The 16518-nt window shown below is 40.6% G+C and overlaps 1 protein-coding gene and 1 long non-coding RNA gene across 2 annotated transcripts in view; both read left to right on the top strand.

The window, feature by feature from the left end:
- Nucleotides 1–13883, top strand: part of LOC140076421 (uncharacterized) — a 39012-nt gene extending 25129 nt beyond the window's left edge. The window contains exons 22-30 of the mRNA XM_072122951.1: nt 5414–5464; nt 6042–6092; nt 6174–6224; nt 6474–6524; nt 7065–7115; nt 7421–7471; nt 12394–12438; nt 12633–12683; nt 13696–13883. Of these exons, the coding sequence (XP_071979052.1) occupies nt 5414–5464; nt 6042–6092; nt 6174–6224; nt 6474–6524; nt 7065–7115; nt 7421–7471; nt 12394–12438; nt 12633–12683; nt 13696–13883 (590 nt within the window). The remainder of the gene's footprint in view (nt 1–5413; nt 5465–6041; nt 6093–6173; nt 6225–6473; nt 6525–7064; nt 7116–7420; nt 7472–12393; nt 12439–12632; nt 12684–13695) is intronic.
- Nucleotides 13884–15430: 1547 nt separating this feature from the next.
- Nucleotides 15431–16038, top strand: LOC140077490 (uncharacterized). The gene is made up of 3 exons (XR_011849790.1): nt 15431–15486; nt 15610–15657; nt 16003–16038. It is a non-coding gene; the product is annotated as an uncharacterized lncRNA (long non-coding RNA).
- Nucleotides 16039–16518: the final 480 nt, after the last annotated feature.

Below are 16518 nucleotides of genomic sequence, written 5' to 3'. Positions count from 1 at the left end.
GGGGGAGACATCGGGCAGCACGGGGGAGACATCGGGCAGCACGGGGGAGACATCGGGCAGCACGGGGAGACATCGGGCAGCACGGGGGAGACATCGGGCAGCACGGGGAGACATCGGGCAGCACGGGGGAGACATCGGGCAGCACGGGGAGACATCGGGCAGCACGGGGGAGACATCGGGCAGCACGGGGGAGACATCGGGCAGCGTGGGGAGACATCGGGCAGCACGGGGGAGACATCGGGCAGCACGGGGGAGACATCGGGCAGCACGGGGGAGACATCGGGCAGCACGGGGGAGACATCGGGCAGCACGGGGGAGACATCGGGCAGCACGGGGGAGACATCGGGCAGCACGGGGAGACATCGGGCAGCACGGGGGAGACATCGGGCAGCACGGGGAGACATCGGGCAGCACGGGGGAGACAACGGGCAGCACGGGTGAGACATCGGGCAGCACGGGGAGACATCGGGTAGCACGGGGGAGACATCGGGCAGCACGGGGGAGACATCGGGCAGCACGGGGAGACATCAGTGGAAGAAGAGGAGCGGATCCCGGGACAGCGTATCACCCCGACAAGTAAGCAGATGTGCCGAACATCTGTAATCTATTCTTCACTGTGTTTTTCACTGCGTTTTTCACTTAAATGATCCTGTGTTCACTGTTTTTATTCTATTCTTCACTGTTCTTCACATCTGTTAACTTGTCGGGAGATAATATACGCGTGGAACAGTGAAGAATAGATTGCAGATGTTTGCATACATCTGCTAACTTATCAGAAGACATTCTTTTTCAATTAAATAACACATTTTATTCCTGAACCATGGTCCCTTCGAAAAATGCTCGGGTCTCCCATTGACTTCAATGGGCCTCGTTATTCAAGACGAGCACTCGAGCATCTGGAAAAGTTCGTCTCGAATAACGAGAACCCGAGCATTTTAGTGCTCGCTCATCTCTAATCTCTACGTTTAACATTCAGTGGATCCTCTTAAAAGATCAGAATGGGTCTCTTGGACCAAATTGTTTAACCCCTACGGGACACAGCATCTTTTGGCCTAAAGGACGCGGCCCCATTTTTCAAATCTGGCCTGTGTCACTATAAGTGGTTATAGCTTTGGAACGCTGTGAGATATCCAGGGGATTTTGAGATTGTTTTCTCGTGACACATTGTACTTCAAATTAGTTTAAAAATTTGGATGAAATCTTTTGCGTTTAGTTATGAAAAAAAACAAAATTTGGCAAAAATGTTGAAAAATTCTTTATTTTCAATGTTCTAAATTCTCTACTTTTGATTCAGAAAGTCATAGCACCCAAATAAATTCATAACTTACATTTCCCAAATGTCTGCTTTATGTTGGCATGGTTTTTTCAGATTCCACATATTTTACTAGAATGTTATGAAGCTCAGAATTTGGGAGCCATTTTTCACATTTTTTGTAAAATCGCCAAAACCTGTATTTAGATGGACCTGCACAGTTTCTAATTGACACTGAGAGGCCTAAATAATAGCGAGACTCGTAAATTACCCCATTGTGGAAACTACACCCCTCAACGTATGAAAAACCACTTTTAAGAAGTTTGTTAACCCTTTACGTGTTTTATAGGGGTTAAAACAAAATGGAGGTGGAGTCTGCAAATTGTAATATTTTTTCACAATACACTCATTTTGGGTGGAAAATTAAACATTTGTAATGGATAAAATGAAAAAAGGCTCCACAAAGTTTGATACGCAATTTCTCCCGAGTACACCGATACCCTACATGTGGTGGTAACCTGCTGTATGGGCGCACGGCCGGGCATAGAAGGGAAGGAGGCGCCATCCGGAGCAGATTTGCTGTCACATTGTACAGGCTATAATTTTTTTCTTTTTTTTAATGAGGACCTATAGGGGCTTATTTCTTTTGCCACATGAGATGCACTTTTCTAATACATAATTTTGGGGCATCTATAGCTAATTGGTGAGATTTAATTAACTCTTTGTTGGTGGAGGAAATGAAAATCATCAATTTTTAGGAAAATTTTTATGTGTTTTTTTTTTTTGGCCGTTAACCATACCATGAAAATAGTATATTATTTTTATTCTTTGGGTCGCCACGTTTATGAAAATACTTCATTTATATATATTTTTTTATTTTTTCCCATTTTTACTGAATAAAAAGTAATTTGGCAAAATTGTTGTTAATTTTAGCATCACCGACTTACATATGCATAACTTTTTTATTTTTCACCTCAAAAATCTGTTTAAGGGCTTATTTTTTGCAAGAATGATAGCTCTTTTTAGTGGTCTTATTTTAGATTGCGTAACTTTTTAAAATCACTTTTTTAGAGCATTTTTAAAGGGCATTAATAAAAAATCATCTTTATCAGAGAGAGTTTTTTTAGGTTGTTTTTTACGGGGTTCACTTTGCGGATCTAATAACGATTCTGTTTTATTATACAGATTGTTACGGACGCAGGGATACCAAATATGTGGGGGTTTTGTGTATTTTATTCAATTGTACTGAATAAAAACTAATTTGGAGAAAATCTTATTCATTTTAGCATCACCATCTTTTTATATGCATAACTTTTTTATTTTTTGGCAGATAAATCTTGTTAGGGGCTTATTTTTTGCGAGAACAGTTGTTCTTTTTAGTGGGCTTATTTTGGAGTGCATAACATTTTTTAAATCACTTTTTAGAGCATTTTTTATAGGGTATTAATTAAAAATTATCTTTTTTCGGAACGTTTTTTGCGTTTTTTTCCTCCGGCGTTTACCGTGCGGGTCCAGTAACAATTCTGTTTTATTATGCAGATTGTTACGGACGCGGCAATACCAAATATGCGGGGTTTTTTTGTGTTTTTATGTTTTTTATACTTTATTAAGTTTTTTTATGGGAAAGTGACATTTTAGGGGCTTATATTTTATGTATTTATTTTTTATTTATTATAATGTGTAGTGTTAACTGTTTTTGCATATTTTTACTTATACATACTTGAACTTAAACCAGTGATGCTCTGATCACTGGTTTAAGTTCAATACACTGCTCTACAATACTATTTTATTGTAGAGCAGTGTAAACTGTCTGAGCAAGCTTGCGCATGCTCAGACAGTTTACAGCCAGACCCGGAAGGGGTCTGGCTGCCATGGAGACCGGGCAGCTCCGGGGCACATGCCAGTCCTCGGAGCTGCCCGGCAGAGGATCGGATCCCCCGGTAAGCGGCACGGGGGATCCGATCCACAGCGCTTACACCCTTACACGCCGCGGTCATGTTTGACCGCGGCGTGTAAGGGGTTAACACCCGCGATCGGAGCCGGCTCCGATCGCGGGTGTTAGCGCAGGCTGTCAGCTGTACTAGACAGCTGACAGCCGCTGCTTCTGGTACCGGCTCCGTTCGTGAGCCGGTGCCAGAAGCAGGACGTTATAGAACGTCCCCGTGCGCTAAGCATCTAGCCCCGGGGACGTACTATAACGTCCAGGTGCGCCTAGGGGTTAAAGTCCAATGAAGTCAACCACTGTGTACATCAATGGCTACAGCCCTGAGAGATTCTTACCATTTGAGAATTCATAAACATTTCATGAATTAATATCAATGGTTTTGTCTTGCAACTCACTCTTCATCATAATTGACTTCTACTGCTACTTCTCTGGTGAATACATGTAGGTGTCTTCTAATAATGCTTGAAGTTTTAGAAACGTTAATTCTTAATTAATGTTAGCTAATTTGGCCCAACATTAATATTCAAGAGCTCCGATTTAGGATCACTAATTTAACTTTTGGCCCACATTGTTGATGGGGTTGTCCAATGATGATAACCCTATGAATTTCTCAGATCAAGTAGAGCTACTCTTAGACCCCTTATATCTAGGAATGTCCATCTGTATAGCATTACATGTTTCAGACTTAGGCTTTTGGGTGTTAGCTGCATATTGTTCCGATAGCTCTGGGTCCAAAGGACCAGACATAGATGCATTATTAAAAACCTTCTTTTACAATTCAGTCATACAATACTTTTGAGGAAAGCTTCAACATAGATGTCTTCATTTTTCTTCACATTTCAGCTATGAATACTGGGATCTCAACAACTACAGAGTGTCCAGAATGTAAAGGTAAGTATATAATCCTGAGAACGGTTTCATACTGTGGGGTCTTTTCTCCAAATAAAAAAAATGGGATGTTCTGGTCTAATGCAGAAGACTGCGGCCTACCTTCTACCCCAGGCTTTGTTGTGCTAATATTATTGGAATCTCTTCAGTATCAGCTGATATTTGCCTCTGCAGTATCAGCTTGTATGACGAAGCTGAATCTATTAATGGTGTAGGCCAAATCAGTAAGAAATCCACATATTATCCCATCTCCGGATCTTTTCATGCTTTACATTGCACTTCTGCTCGCCAGATATTCAACCAGGTCTTATGTTCATAATTATCTTATGTCTCCTTTTTTTGCAGGCTGTATTTGTTCCATGGAGGAATGTTCTTTTTTACTTCAGATTTTGGGTCTGTGTGATGATCTGTGGTGCCCCATCTGCCCATGTAAGTAACAGATATTTGATGTATGTACATACAGGGCAATCCCTTCAATTGGACCTTCAATGACAAACGAGGCAACAATCAAGCACAGCTACATGGTGTCAGCTACTAAGAATGATCTTAGATAAGCAATTACGAGGGCCTCAAAGTAATAATTTTTTTAGACCACCCATAATTTCTTTGGAAAATGGAGATGTCTGGAGGGATGGTCCTTTCAATGTAAATATCCAGTATGCATAAGTTTTGATAAGATTACAAATAAGTCACAGAGAGGGTCTGTGGAAGTGAATTTATCACCTTACTGCTAGCTTGTGGACAGTCCTCCTATAAGGTGAATATGTGTAGATGTCTATGACCCCGAGAAGATAAGCAATGACTACTCTAACTGATTACTCATAGTCCCAGACCTTTTAACACTATTTTTCCCCTTACAGCTATGACTACGACACAATTCCCATCTACAACCTCAACACCGGCAACCACAAGTAAGTGTCTTCTAAAATAATAGTATCAAGAGAAGCCTCTAGGCTTGGGATACACAGAACGTTTAACACTAAGTTGCAAAAAAAAATCAGTCAGTGGAAGCTTAGATGAAAACCCAGTTCCTCACTGTCTTGGCCAAAGGCACCAGATACATTCGCATCTACAAAAGCCTTTTTTTTGCAGTTTAAAATTGGTGGTTGTGCCTTAAGGAGCACATAGAATCACAAGTGTTATACACGTTTTCTTATCATAAGATTGTAACTCTTAACTATATGTTCGATTAGGATATAGAGATATCATAGAGATCAACTATTGGGACAACACCTTATAATTTAGAGTAGATAGATTGTCACATAGTCTATGTATGTCATGCATATTCAGTACTTTTTTGACCTGTTGACATTGACTCTTTCTTCCAGCTCTTTCAACTACACAACTGATATCTACAACCACACCACCAATGACTACAGGTAAGTGTTTCTCATTGTAGTATGGAACCCTGAATCTACAACCCTAAAGATAGATAGATGTCCCAACAACTATAACTTTTGTTCATGTATCTTATTCCATGGTTGTCACATAAACCAACAATCGGAGCATGCCTCAGCGATCTAAAGTAGAGATTAATTAAGAAGAGGTGAATTTTGCTCTGGTAGACTCTTGTTATCAAAGTATTGCATTAACGTTGGTAACTCCATGTCAATGGCTTTTTGTTGTAGCTTCTTCTACATCACAAGTAACATCTACAACCATATCTCCTGTGACTACATGTAAGACACTTAACAATAATTAAGGTCAAAGAAACAGTTGTTTTCCAAAAATATTAAATATAGTGGGTTCCTCCTCAGAGTCATATATGCAAACCGCAAATTTCAAGATGGTTGTCCCATCAATTTGATGACATCATAGAGACCCTCATTTGCAGCCCACTTCTATGATTTAGAGTGGAGGTCCGTGTAGAAGCAGTGATTTTTGTACAGGGAGACTATTGTTATCCAACTATTGCATTCCCATTGTTAAGACCTTATCAAGGACTTTCTGTTACAGCTTTTTCCACATTACAATCGACAACCACAACCACTTCACCTGTGACTACAAGTAAGTTTTTATATATTTGGTAGATCAGAGAAAAATAATTTTTTGTGATGTACAGCAAATTTGTTGACTTTTTGGTTACAGCTTCTTCAACATCAGAGCTGACAACTACAACCACTTCACCAGTGACTACAAGTAAGTGTCTTCAATGTTATTCAATGCAGTTAGAGTTCCTCCATGGAAGTCATAAAATAAAACATGACAGTCAATTTCTAAATGTGGTGTCCCACAAAGATCAGGGTCATCTTTGTGTTGTCTATGGGTATTTGGACACAATAGAAAACTTCCATTGTGCCTCGCCAGCATCTAACCCTTGATGATTTTTTTTTTTAATTCCAAGTATTTCTTACTTTGTGACTTGATAAGTTTTACTTTTTGTTACAGCTTCTTCAACATCACAGCTGACATCTACAACCACTTCACCTTCCACCACAAGTAGGTGTCTTCTGATGGAAACTTATTCTCAGGTTTATTCTCAGGTTTTCGGTTGTGTAAGAAGTCCCAAAGGATAACCCATAACCACAATATTTAAGAAGTCCCAAAAGATAACCCATTACTACAACATTTAAGAAGTCACAAAGGATGACCCATAACCACAACATTTTATAAGTCACAACGTATAGCCTATAACCGCAACATTTATTGGTAGTTCCTTCAGAAGCCTTTTGTCCAAGTGTTCTATGAGGACATGTTCACTCTGAGCTCATGCATTTTTGATTGTCCAGCTAAATCTCATCTTCTTGATTTATATTGTATTAAGGGGCATTTGTTGATCAGATTTAATGTCTGGAATTTTCTCATAAAGTTTTCTTAGCTATTAGATGTATTTTTTTGGTATAAGGCTACCCAAATTTTATAAGTCTGGAATTAATACTCAACATCAAGAAGAAGCAATGAAGATTATGCTTTCCTTCTGTACTATCATTACTGATCATTAAGAAGTTGGTTCTCTGATATTGTGACTTTTTGTTACAGCTACTATTACATCACAACCGACATCTACAACCCCTCCCCCTGTGACTACAAGTAAGTGGCTTCCATTAATGGAAGAAGGGGTTCAGGACAAAATCTTTTCTGATCCTTAGCTGGAAATTCTCTTTGATAAGTATCTGGTTAATCTTCCTTAGAACCTACATCAATGCTATACAGTTCTTCCATAGGGACAACCCATGCCCAATTATGGCATATGGACATTGTAGCAACCAATTATTTGGAACAACCTGTATGATTTAGAGTACAGAGTCTCAGAAAAGCATTTGTTCTTGCTTTGGAAGATTTTTGCCTTCCAACTATTACATTTATTCATAACTTTGTAACATTGACTTTTACAGCTCTCACCACTTTATTACTGACTACGACCACCAATAGCCCTGTGACTTCAAGTAAGTTTTACTAAATACTTTAATTTTATCCTGTAAAGCCACTAATAGGAGATCAGCACCTCAATGGTGAGGATTATCACATTGGGAAATCTCCCGTATTTATGTCCGGTGAGGGCATATGGATGTCATGGAGGTTGATATCTTACACCTCTACGACTACCCATCTGTATAACAACTGATTCCCTATAGGGGTCACATTCACTTAACAGAGACCAAGACAGAGTGTGGGAACTGTGATTTTGTTTTATATCATAAATCATACTAATTTTATAAAATTTTTCAAAACATGAATTAACACTTTTATACTCCTGTATAAAAACTAATATTAATAATCTCATATCTAATCTACTCCACAGCTTCTCAATGTATTTGCCTCTGGAAAGTCATGTGATACTTCTCACCTTTGATCTGTGTGATCATACACACAATGGGGCACATGTATCATAGTTTCAGTAAAATTTTTGCGACTTTTGCCGTTTTTGCGGCATTTTTGCAACTTTTCAATTACGTCTTGTCTGTACCTTTGTGCTGTGTGCCTTATGAATCATTGTTTTCTAGATGTTCCGTGCCACATTTTGCCTTTTTGTGCCATTTTTGCGCCAATTCTGCACCTGGTCCAGGGTGGGTGCACAGGAAGTAATTTTTTTTTCATGGACCCCATTTTAACATGTAAATTGGAATTATTTCACATCCTTTAACTGTTTAACATGTTGCAAAAATTTAAATTTAAATTTTTGCATTTTCTTTTTTTTTTTATTATTGGTTACTTCTAAGCATGAGGTCACTTGTAGCAGTTTAATTGCGTTTATAATGCATTTTGAAACTAATTACAACAGATGAGGGGAGGTGATTTGCCTTATTTCATTACTGTAAACATTTGCATTTACAAAACGCAATATAAACGCTGTGTTTACCCATGTGTGTTTACTATGCGTTTTTTACATTCAAATGTTAAAAGTAATGTAAATAGGAAAATCACCTCTCCTCAGCTGTTGTAATAGGTTTCAAAATGCATTAAAAATGCAACATGTTAAATCACAAATTAACAGTAGTGTCCACTCCTGTATATAACCCCATTACGTGGCTTGTATCCACTCCTGTATATAACTCTCACATGGCTTGTGTCCTCTCCTGTATATAACCCCCTCACATGGCTTGTATCCTCTCCTGTATATAACCCCCTCACATGGCTTGTATCCACTCCTGTATATAACTCTCACATGGCTTGTGTCCTCTCCTGTATATAACCCCCTCACATGGCTTGTGTCTACTCCTGTATATAACCCCCTCACATGGCTTGTATCCTCTCCTGTATATAACCTCTCACACGGCTTGTGTCCTCTTCTGTATATAACCTCTCACATGACTTGTATCCTCTCCTGTATATAACTCTCACATGGCTTGTATCCTCTCCTGTATATAACCTCTCACACGGCTTGTGTCCTCTTCTGTATATAACCTCTCACACGGCTTGTATCCTCTCCTGTATATAACCCCTCACACGGCTTGTATCCACTCCTGTATATAACCCCTCACATGGCTTGTATCCTCTTCTGTATATAACCCCTCACACGGCTTGTATCCTCTCCTGTATATAACCCCTCACTTGGCTTGTGTCCTCTCCTGTATATAACCCCCTCACATGGCTTGTGTCTACTCCTGTATATAACCCCTCACTTGGCTTGTATCCACTCCTGTATATAACTCTCACATGGCTTGTGTCCTCTCCTGTATATAACCCCCTCACATGGCTTGTGTCCTCTCCTGTATATAACCCCTCACTTGGCTTGTATCCACTCCTGTATATAACTCTCACATGGCTTGTGTCCTCTCCTGTATATAACCCCCTCACATGGCTTGTATCCTCTCCTGTATATAACCCCTCACATGGCTTGTATCCTCTCCTGTATATAACCCCTCACATGGCTTGTGTCCTCTCCTGTATATAACCCCTCACATGGCTTGTATCCACTCCTGTATATAACCCCTCACATGGCTTGTATCCTCTTCTGTATATAACCCCTCACACGGCTTGTATCCTCTCCTGTATATAACCCCTCACTTGGCTTGTATCCACTCCTGTATATAACTCTCACATGGCTTGTGTCCTCTCCTGTATATAACCCCCTCACATGGCTTGTGTCCTCTCCTGTATATAACCCCTCACATGGCTTGTGTCTACTCCTGTATATAACCCTCACATGGCTTGTATCCTCTCCTGTATATAACCTCTCACACAATTTGTGTCCACTCCTGTATATAACCCCTCACATGGCTTGTATCCTCTCCTGTATATAACCCCTCACATGGCTTGTATCCTCTCCTGTATATAACCCCTCACATGGCTTGTGTCCTCTCCTGTATATAACCCCTCACATGGCTTGTATCCACTCCTGTATATAACCCCTCACATGGCTTGTGTCCTCTCCTGTATATAACCCCCTCACATGGCTTGTGTCTACTCCTGTATATAACCCTCACATGGCTTGTATCCTCTCCTGTATATAACCTCTCACACAATTTGTGTCCACTCCTGTATATAACCCCTCACATGGCTTGTATCCTCTCCTGTATATAACTCTCACATGGCTTGTGTCCTCTCCTGTATATACCCCCTCACATGGCTTGTGTCCTCTCCTGTATATAACCCCCTCACATGGCTTGTATCCTCTCCTGTATATAACCTCTCACACGACTTGTATCCTCTCCTGTATATAACCCCTCACATGGCTTGTGTCCACTCCTGTATATAACCCCTCACATGGCTTGTATCCTCTCCTGTATATAGCGCCTCACATGGCTTGTAACCTCTCCTGTATATAGCCCCCTCACATGGCTTGTATCCTCTCCTGTATATAGCCCCCTCACATGACTTGTATCCTCTCCTGTATATAACACCTCACATGGCTTGTATCTTCTCCTGTATATAACCCCTCACATGGCTTGTATCCTCTCCTGTATATAACCCCCTCACATGGCTTGTATCCTCTCCTGTATATAACCCCCTCACATGGCTTGTGTCCTCTCCTGTATATAACCCCCTCACATGGCTTGTGTCCTCTCCTGTATATAATCCCTAACATGGCTTGTGTCCTCTCCTGTATATAACCCCCTCATGTGGCTTGTGTCCTCTCCTGTATATAACCCCCTCACATGGCTTGTATCCTCTCCTGTATATAACCCTCACATGGCTTGTATCCTCTCCTGTATATAACCCCCTCACATGGCTTGTATCCTCTCCTGTATATAACCTCTCACATGGCTTGTGTCCTCTTCTGTATATAACCCCCTCACACTGCTTGGATTCTCTCCTGTATATAACCCCTCAAATGGCTTGTATCTTCTCCTGTATATAACCCCTCATATGGCATGTATCCTCTGCTGTATATAACCCCTCACATGGCGTGTATCCTCTCCTGTGTATAACCCCTCACATGGCTTGTGTCGTCTCCTGTATATAACCCCTCACATGGCTTGTGTCCTCTCCTGTATATAACCCCCTCACATGGCTTGTGTCTACTCCTGTATATAACCCTCACATGGCTTGTATCCTCTCCTGTATATAACCCCTCACATGGCTTGTATCCTCTCCTGTATATAACCCCTCACATGGCTTGTATCCTCTCCTGTATATAACCCCCTCACATGGCTTGTGTCCACTCCTGTATATAAACCCCTCACATGGCTTGTATTCTCTCCTGTATATAACCCCCTCACATGGCTTGTATCCTCTCCTGTATATAACCCCCTCACGTGGCTTGTATCATCTCCTGTATATAACCCCTCACATGGCTTCTATCCTCTCCTGTATATAACCCCCTCACATGGCTTCTATCCTCTCCTGTATATAACCCCCTCACATGGCTTGTGTCCTCTCCTGTATATAACCCCCTCACGTGGCTTGTGTTCTTGTGGATTTGAGACATTTGCAGCAAAAAGTCTCAAAAAGAAGCCAAAATTTGCGCCTGCCAGGATAGGAAAAACTGAACGTGTATCACAAGTAAAAAGACAGGATCATACATAAGCTGCAAAAAAGAGCCGCAGAATGTCTCAAAATTTCACCACAGAAAGACAAAACTATGATAAATGTGCCCCAATGTAACTTTGAATTTGATATCCCAAAAATTACTGACAATTCAGTATTACACAACACTCATAATATCTTCAATCATAACATCGCAATGCAAGAACCAGTAGATTGACCATAGACAACAATTTTTAAGGCCCTTTTTCTAAGGACTTCTTATTTGTAGGTCCTCCTCCTCCAGATTCAGAAAGTAATTTTCCTGGAACATAAATCCTTATACATGGCCTGGGGGAGTATTTAAAAATAATAATTGACAGCCCATCACTAAGTGTCTTTTTATATACAGAGGCCAACAGTGATGCCTGCTACTGCAAGAGCTTCAGGTAGCAGGTGCATGGATGTTGATGTGACCTCACTGCCGACCAGTAATGGACGGCAATATGGCCGAGCCTGAGTGGACAGTAAACAACTGTTAAAAATTTTTTTTACACCTAGATAAAAGAAAGGTCTTCTCAAAGAGATGGACTTTTGGATCAGTTTTACTGTGTATGTAAAATATTTAAACATCACAAGAAAGAACTAACTATGGTTTAAATGTGTTCGATCTTGAGGAGATTCAGTTTTCTAATTATTCATAAAACCAGTTAGACATCTGAACACAATCCTTGACAAGCCATAACTCACCACACAACCATTTGGTGACCACACATAGAAACATAGAAATAATTTTGTGATAGAATATCTGTAAACCACGTCGTTCAGGAGAACTCATCTTATAACCCACACATCTACATATCACATCAACGTATGTCCAGTCAATAGTAAGAGTAAAGAAGGGCCCATCATTGCTGTTACTGATCATCGATAGTTAGTGACTTATTGATTCTTGTTGCAGCTCCTCCAACATCAACAACTACTATCACCTCCCCTGAGACTACAAGTAAGTGTGTATAACAATGGTGGAGCTTGGGGAATGTGTTAAGCTTTTATCAACTGTTATCAACATTAGGTGTTTCCCCTTAGAGATAACATAAAAAGAACCAACTCTTCCATCTACAAGTGGAAGACTTTCAATATCCAAGTATTGAGTCTACTGTATAGTTGGTGATTGATAACATTGACTTTTTGTTACAGCTTCTTCTACATTATTAATGACAACTACAACCACTTCACCAGTAACTACAAGTAAGTGTCTACTTACATTGATAGGGGCCCAAAAATGCCCGTTTTCCCAGATGATTCGTCGATTTTTACTGCGATCTGTGTTTGGGTAAAAAATTATCTTTATTGTGTAGACATCACTAGGGGATTAAAATTTGAGAACTTTCTTTCATGGGCAAAACCCTTTAAGGTTCTGACTGACCAGACACATAGAAAAGTTGATAGAAAAAACAGACCCATCATACTTTTCCTCGTTCTGATGTATTGTAATCCTATAAACACAGTTGATCCTCTATAAGACCTCCAACCCTGCATTGGCAAATGTCCCTCTAGAGGAGTGGTCCCACGACAGTCAGGGGTTAATATACAGATACACACCCATGCTGACATCATACGTGAAGAGACGCCATATTTAAGAGTCAGGTCTTGCTTTTGTAATAAATGACTGCAATCCCAATGCTGCCCCTCATTTTACTGCAGGTGGTGCTGCCTGAGGCAAGAAGCTCAACTCACCCGTGCTCACAGTAGACTTATGGAGTACCTAAAATATAACAAAACTAAAAACCTGTTTTAGAAAAAGTTGTCTAGACAAAGAAAAGGTCTGAATCTCTAAATGATGGTCTTCTGGAGTGGTTTCGCTATGTAGGTATAAGTCCATCACACACAAGAAATTAAATCTGGCTAATTCTTTGACCTGAGGTGGTGTATGTGTGTGAAAATTTGTTTCAGTACTCTGAAACATTACTCTTACAGACCATTCATAGATAGTGACTTGTTAGGTTTGATTCTTGTTGAAGCTCCTCCTACATCATCGACTACTACCACCTCCCTTGTGACTACAAGTAAGTGTCTACAACGGTGGTAGAGCTTGAAGAAACCTTTGAAGTTTAGAAAATTATTTACCGCTATCATTTTATTGGGAGGTTCCACTCTGAAGGTCATACATAAAAAATGGGCATTGTGGAGGCCCAGTTTTGGGACCCAACTCTTTGATATTTGATTAAAAGACTTCATCTAAACTGATTATTTTTTACAGCTCCTACCACATCACTAACAACAACTACACCCACTTCATCTACAACTACAAGTAAGTTTCTTCTGCTGAATGTAGGGCCTCAGAGAAACCTGTTTAACCCAATGTTTTACCTGCAAACTGTGTTGGGTGGTTCCTTCTTGGAGGTCACAACAGGGACACAAGTGGCGTGGGTTACTGTAAAAACATGAACAAAGTTGCACTTACCCCCCCCTGTTGTGCTCCGGTCCAGTTCTGTACCTTCCATCACCACCAGTCCCTACATGTATGCAGATGCACAGTGGTAACATGATGACCACAGCACACACTGTCTTCGGTCCCTGGTTATGGCGTTTGTAAGTGCTAGAGTAGCGAACCAGAGGGAGGTAAGTACAACCTCTTTCTTGTTTTTACAGCTCCCTCCAGGCAATATTAGAAGAACAGTAGCCCAGACAACCCTTTTAAAGTATTGGTCCAAACTAGAGATGACAGGACCCATAGTTTAGTTCTGCCAATTTGGCAATATATCTGGTTCGTGGAACACAAACTAAAACTATGGGTTCACTCTTCTCTAGTCATAACCAAAAAAATGTCACCCTAATACAAACCATTACATGATCCCTTGTAATGTGTGGATTTCAAGATGTGATGTTCAGGTAGATTGTTATCTTTACCAGGAACTATGGATATATGTCTACTCTGAAGAGTATACTGTAGATACCTATGGCAGAAGGTGGAATGAGGCCGAGCTCCCAAAAATAATTTTTCTCCCTTCATTGGGGCTCATTTACTATTGGTCCGCAGACCGCATTTTCTTCAGGTTTCCCGATGATTTCCGTTTTGCGCCGCATTTAACAGGGGATTGTGTCACACGCAATCGAATTTTGGCACATCGGCGCCAACTTGCACGAGGCACAAAACGGGGGGAGGGCCGTCGGACAACCCGATGGATTTGGACTGAGCAGGATTTAACATTTCGATTGTGTCGCAAGACACGCACTTACAAGCACCGGGAAGAAAAAGGTGAACTCCGGTGGACCTCGGCGGGGAAGCAGAGGATGCAGGGACTCAAGCACATGAGCTAATTGAATCACGCCGGACTTAATCTTCGTCGGACCGTCCGAATCGGGGGTCGCGACTAGACCAGGTAAGTAAATTTGCCCAATTGTCTTTCTTCTGTGTCTCTACTAGTGTCCTGCATCCATTTTTCTATTATCTTCTTCCATCATCCATAGTTATCAGTAACTGCACCTCACTTTTTCATGCATGGCCACATTGCAGCAGTTGTCCATGTCTATATTTACATCCACAGCATCACGTAACACTGTGAGGCCAACCATAGCTTCCAGATAAGGAACTATAGCAAAGTTTTGGTCACTGGTTTAGTTAAGAGATGATAATAGTCATGAGTTTTTAGCTGTAGAGGAGTTTTGAAAACCTGTTGGGTCCCGGTTTGGGAACCAAACCAACCATTAACACCCAAAATCAGTGCTGCCGCAGTAACTTTGCCAGGAGCATTTAAATTACTGTAGCTCACCCGATCCTCCCAAAAATGGCGCAAGGTTCTTACTGGCACCGGTATCCACTGACATTTAGTAGTTTTAATGATGGGGAGGCTGGAGTTTGAACCAAACCTGACCTTGAACTTTGTGGTAACTGAACCCCCAAAATTCAGAAGAACAGATCTACTCAACCTGCTCAACACTAGTCACTAACCTATGAGGTCTGAGAATAATTGGTCCCAACTGACTTTTTTTTTTACGGCTACTTCTACATCACAACCTACAACTGCAACCACTCCATTTGTGACTACAGGTAAGTGGCTTCTTATTAGGTAAATAGACACATAGGTAGATTGGGTATATGGGTTATGGTGACAAAAATAGATAGATAGATCCATGTTATAATTTATTACTTTTATTACTAATCATGTTACAGCTACAAGTACATCAACAACAACCACATCATCTACACTACTGGCTACAAGTAAGTTCTTGGCAAAAATAATGATCCAGGAGGAATGTATTTACCTCCTCCATTAAAGTGAATTTCCTTTCCTCAGATTAATTGGAGTCCAGATATCCCTTTAACATATCCATTTAACTTTAATATTCTTCACCTTAAGGTTCCGTTATCGAAGCTGAGATATCAGAAGATGCTTTGTGTAGTCCATATATTGAGGAGCTGTTGTGGTTGTCTATGTGCTGCAGGGGCCATTGTTAGAATGTGGGGTAATTGGGCAGTTTTATTGGGCTGGATATAGATTTGGGTGATTTTCTTTAAGATGATGGATATTTCTTCTTTAAAATATTTCTAAATCTGTTTTTACAGCTACAAGTACATCTCAAACATCAACCACAACCTCAAGTAAGAATAAACTCCAAATCTAATTCTACTAAAACCATCAAAATTCTCATAAAATTCAGCTGAATTGAGGAAAAATTTTAAAAAAATAGTAAACTGCTTCTGTTAGCAACTAGATAACTAGGTTATTTAAAGGAAACCTACCATTTGATTTGATGCATTATGAAGCAAACATACCTTGAGACTGCTGTAGCTACACTGATGCAGGATGGTTAATCCCTGAGCTGAGTGGTTTTGCGGAAACTTTGGGAAAGCTAGGTCAGCATGTGACACATTACACAAGGGAGCTTGGAATTACAAATGGCTGCTAAGTAAAGAATGACTAGTCAAGCACTAATCACCCTGAGCTGGATCACTCATACACAGCAGCTGGGAGATAGTGCAGCAATTGATTATTCTGTCTGTCAGGAAGAAAAATGATTGCATCATCATCTCCTGCAGAGAGAAACTCTCCTGCTATGAGAAGAAGGAAAGCAAGTGCTG

Source organism: Engystomops pustulosus, chromosome 9 (assembly GCF_040894005.1).
Source record: "Engystomops pustulosus chromosome 9, aEngPut4.maternal, whole genome shotgun sequence".
In the NCBI taxonomy this organism is placed as follows: Eukaryota; Metazoa; Chordata; class Amphibia; order Anura; family Leptodactylidae; genus Engystomops; species Engystomops pustulosus.
Note: the sequence above shows the minus strand (reverse complement) of the source record. Positions and strands in the feature narration are given on the sequence as shown.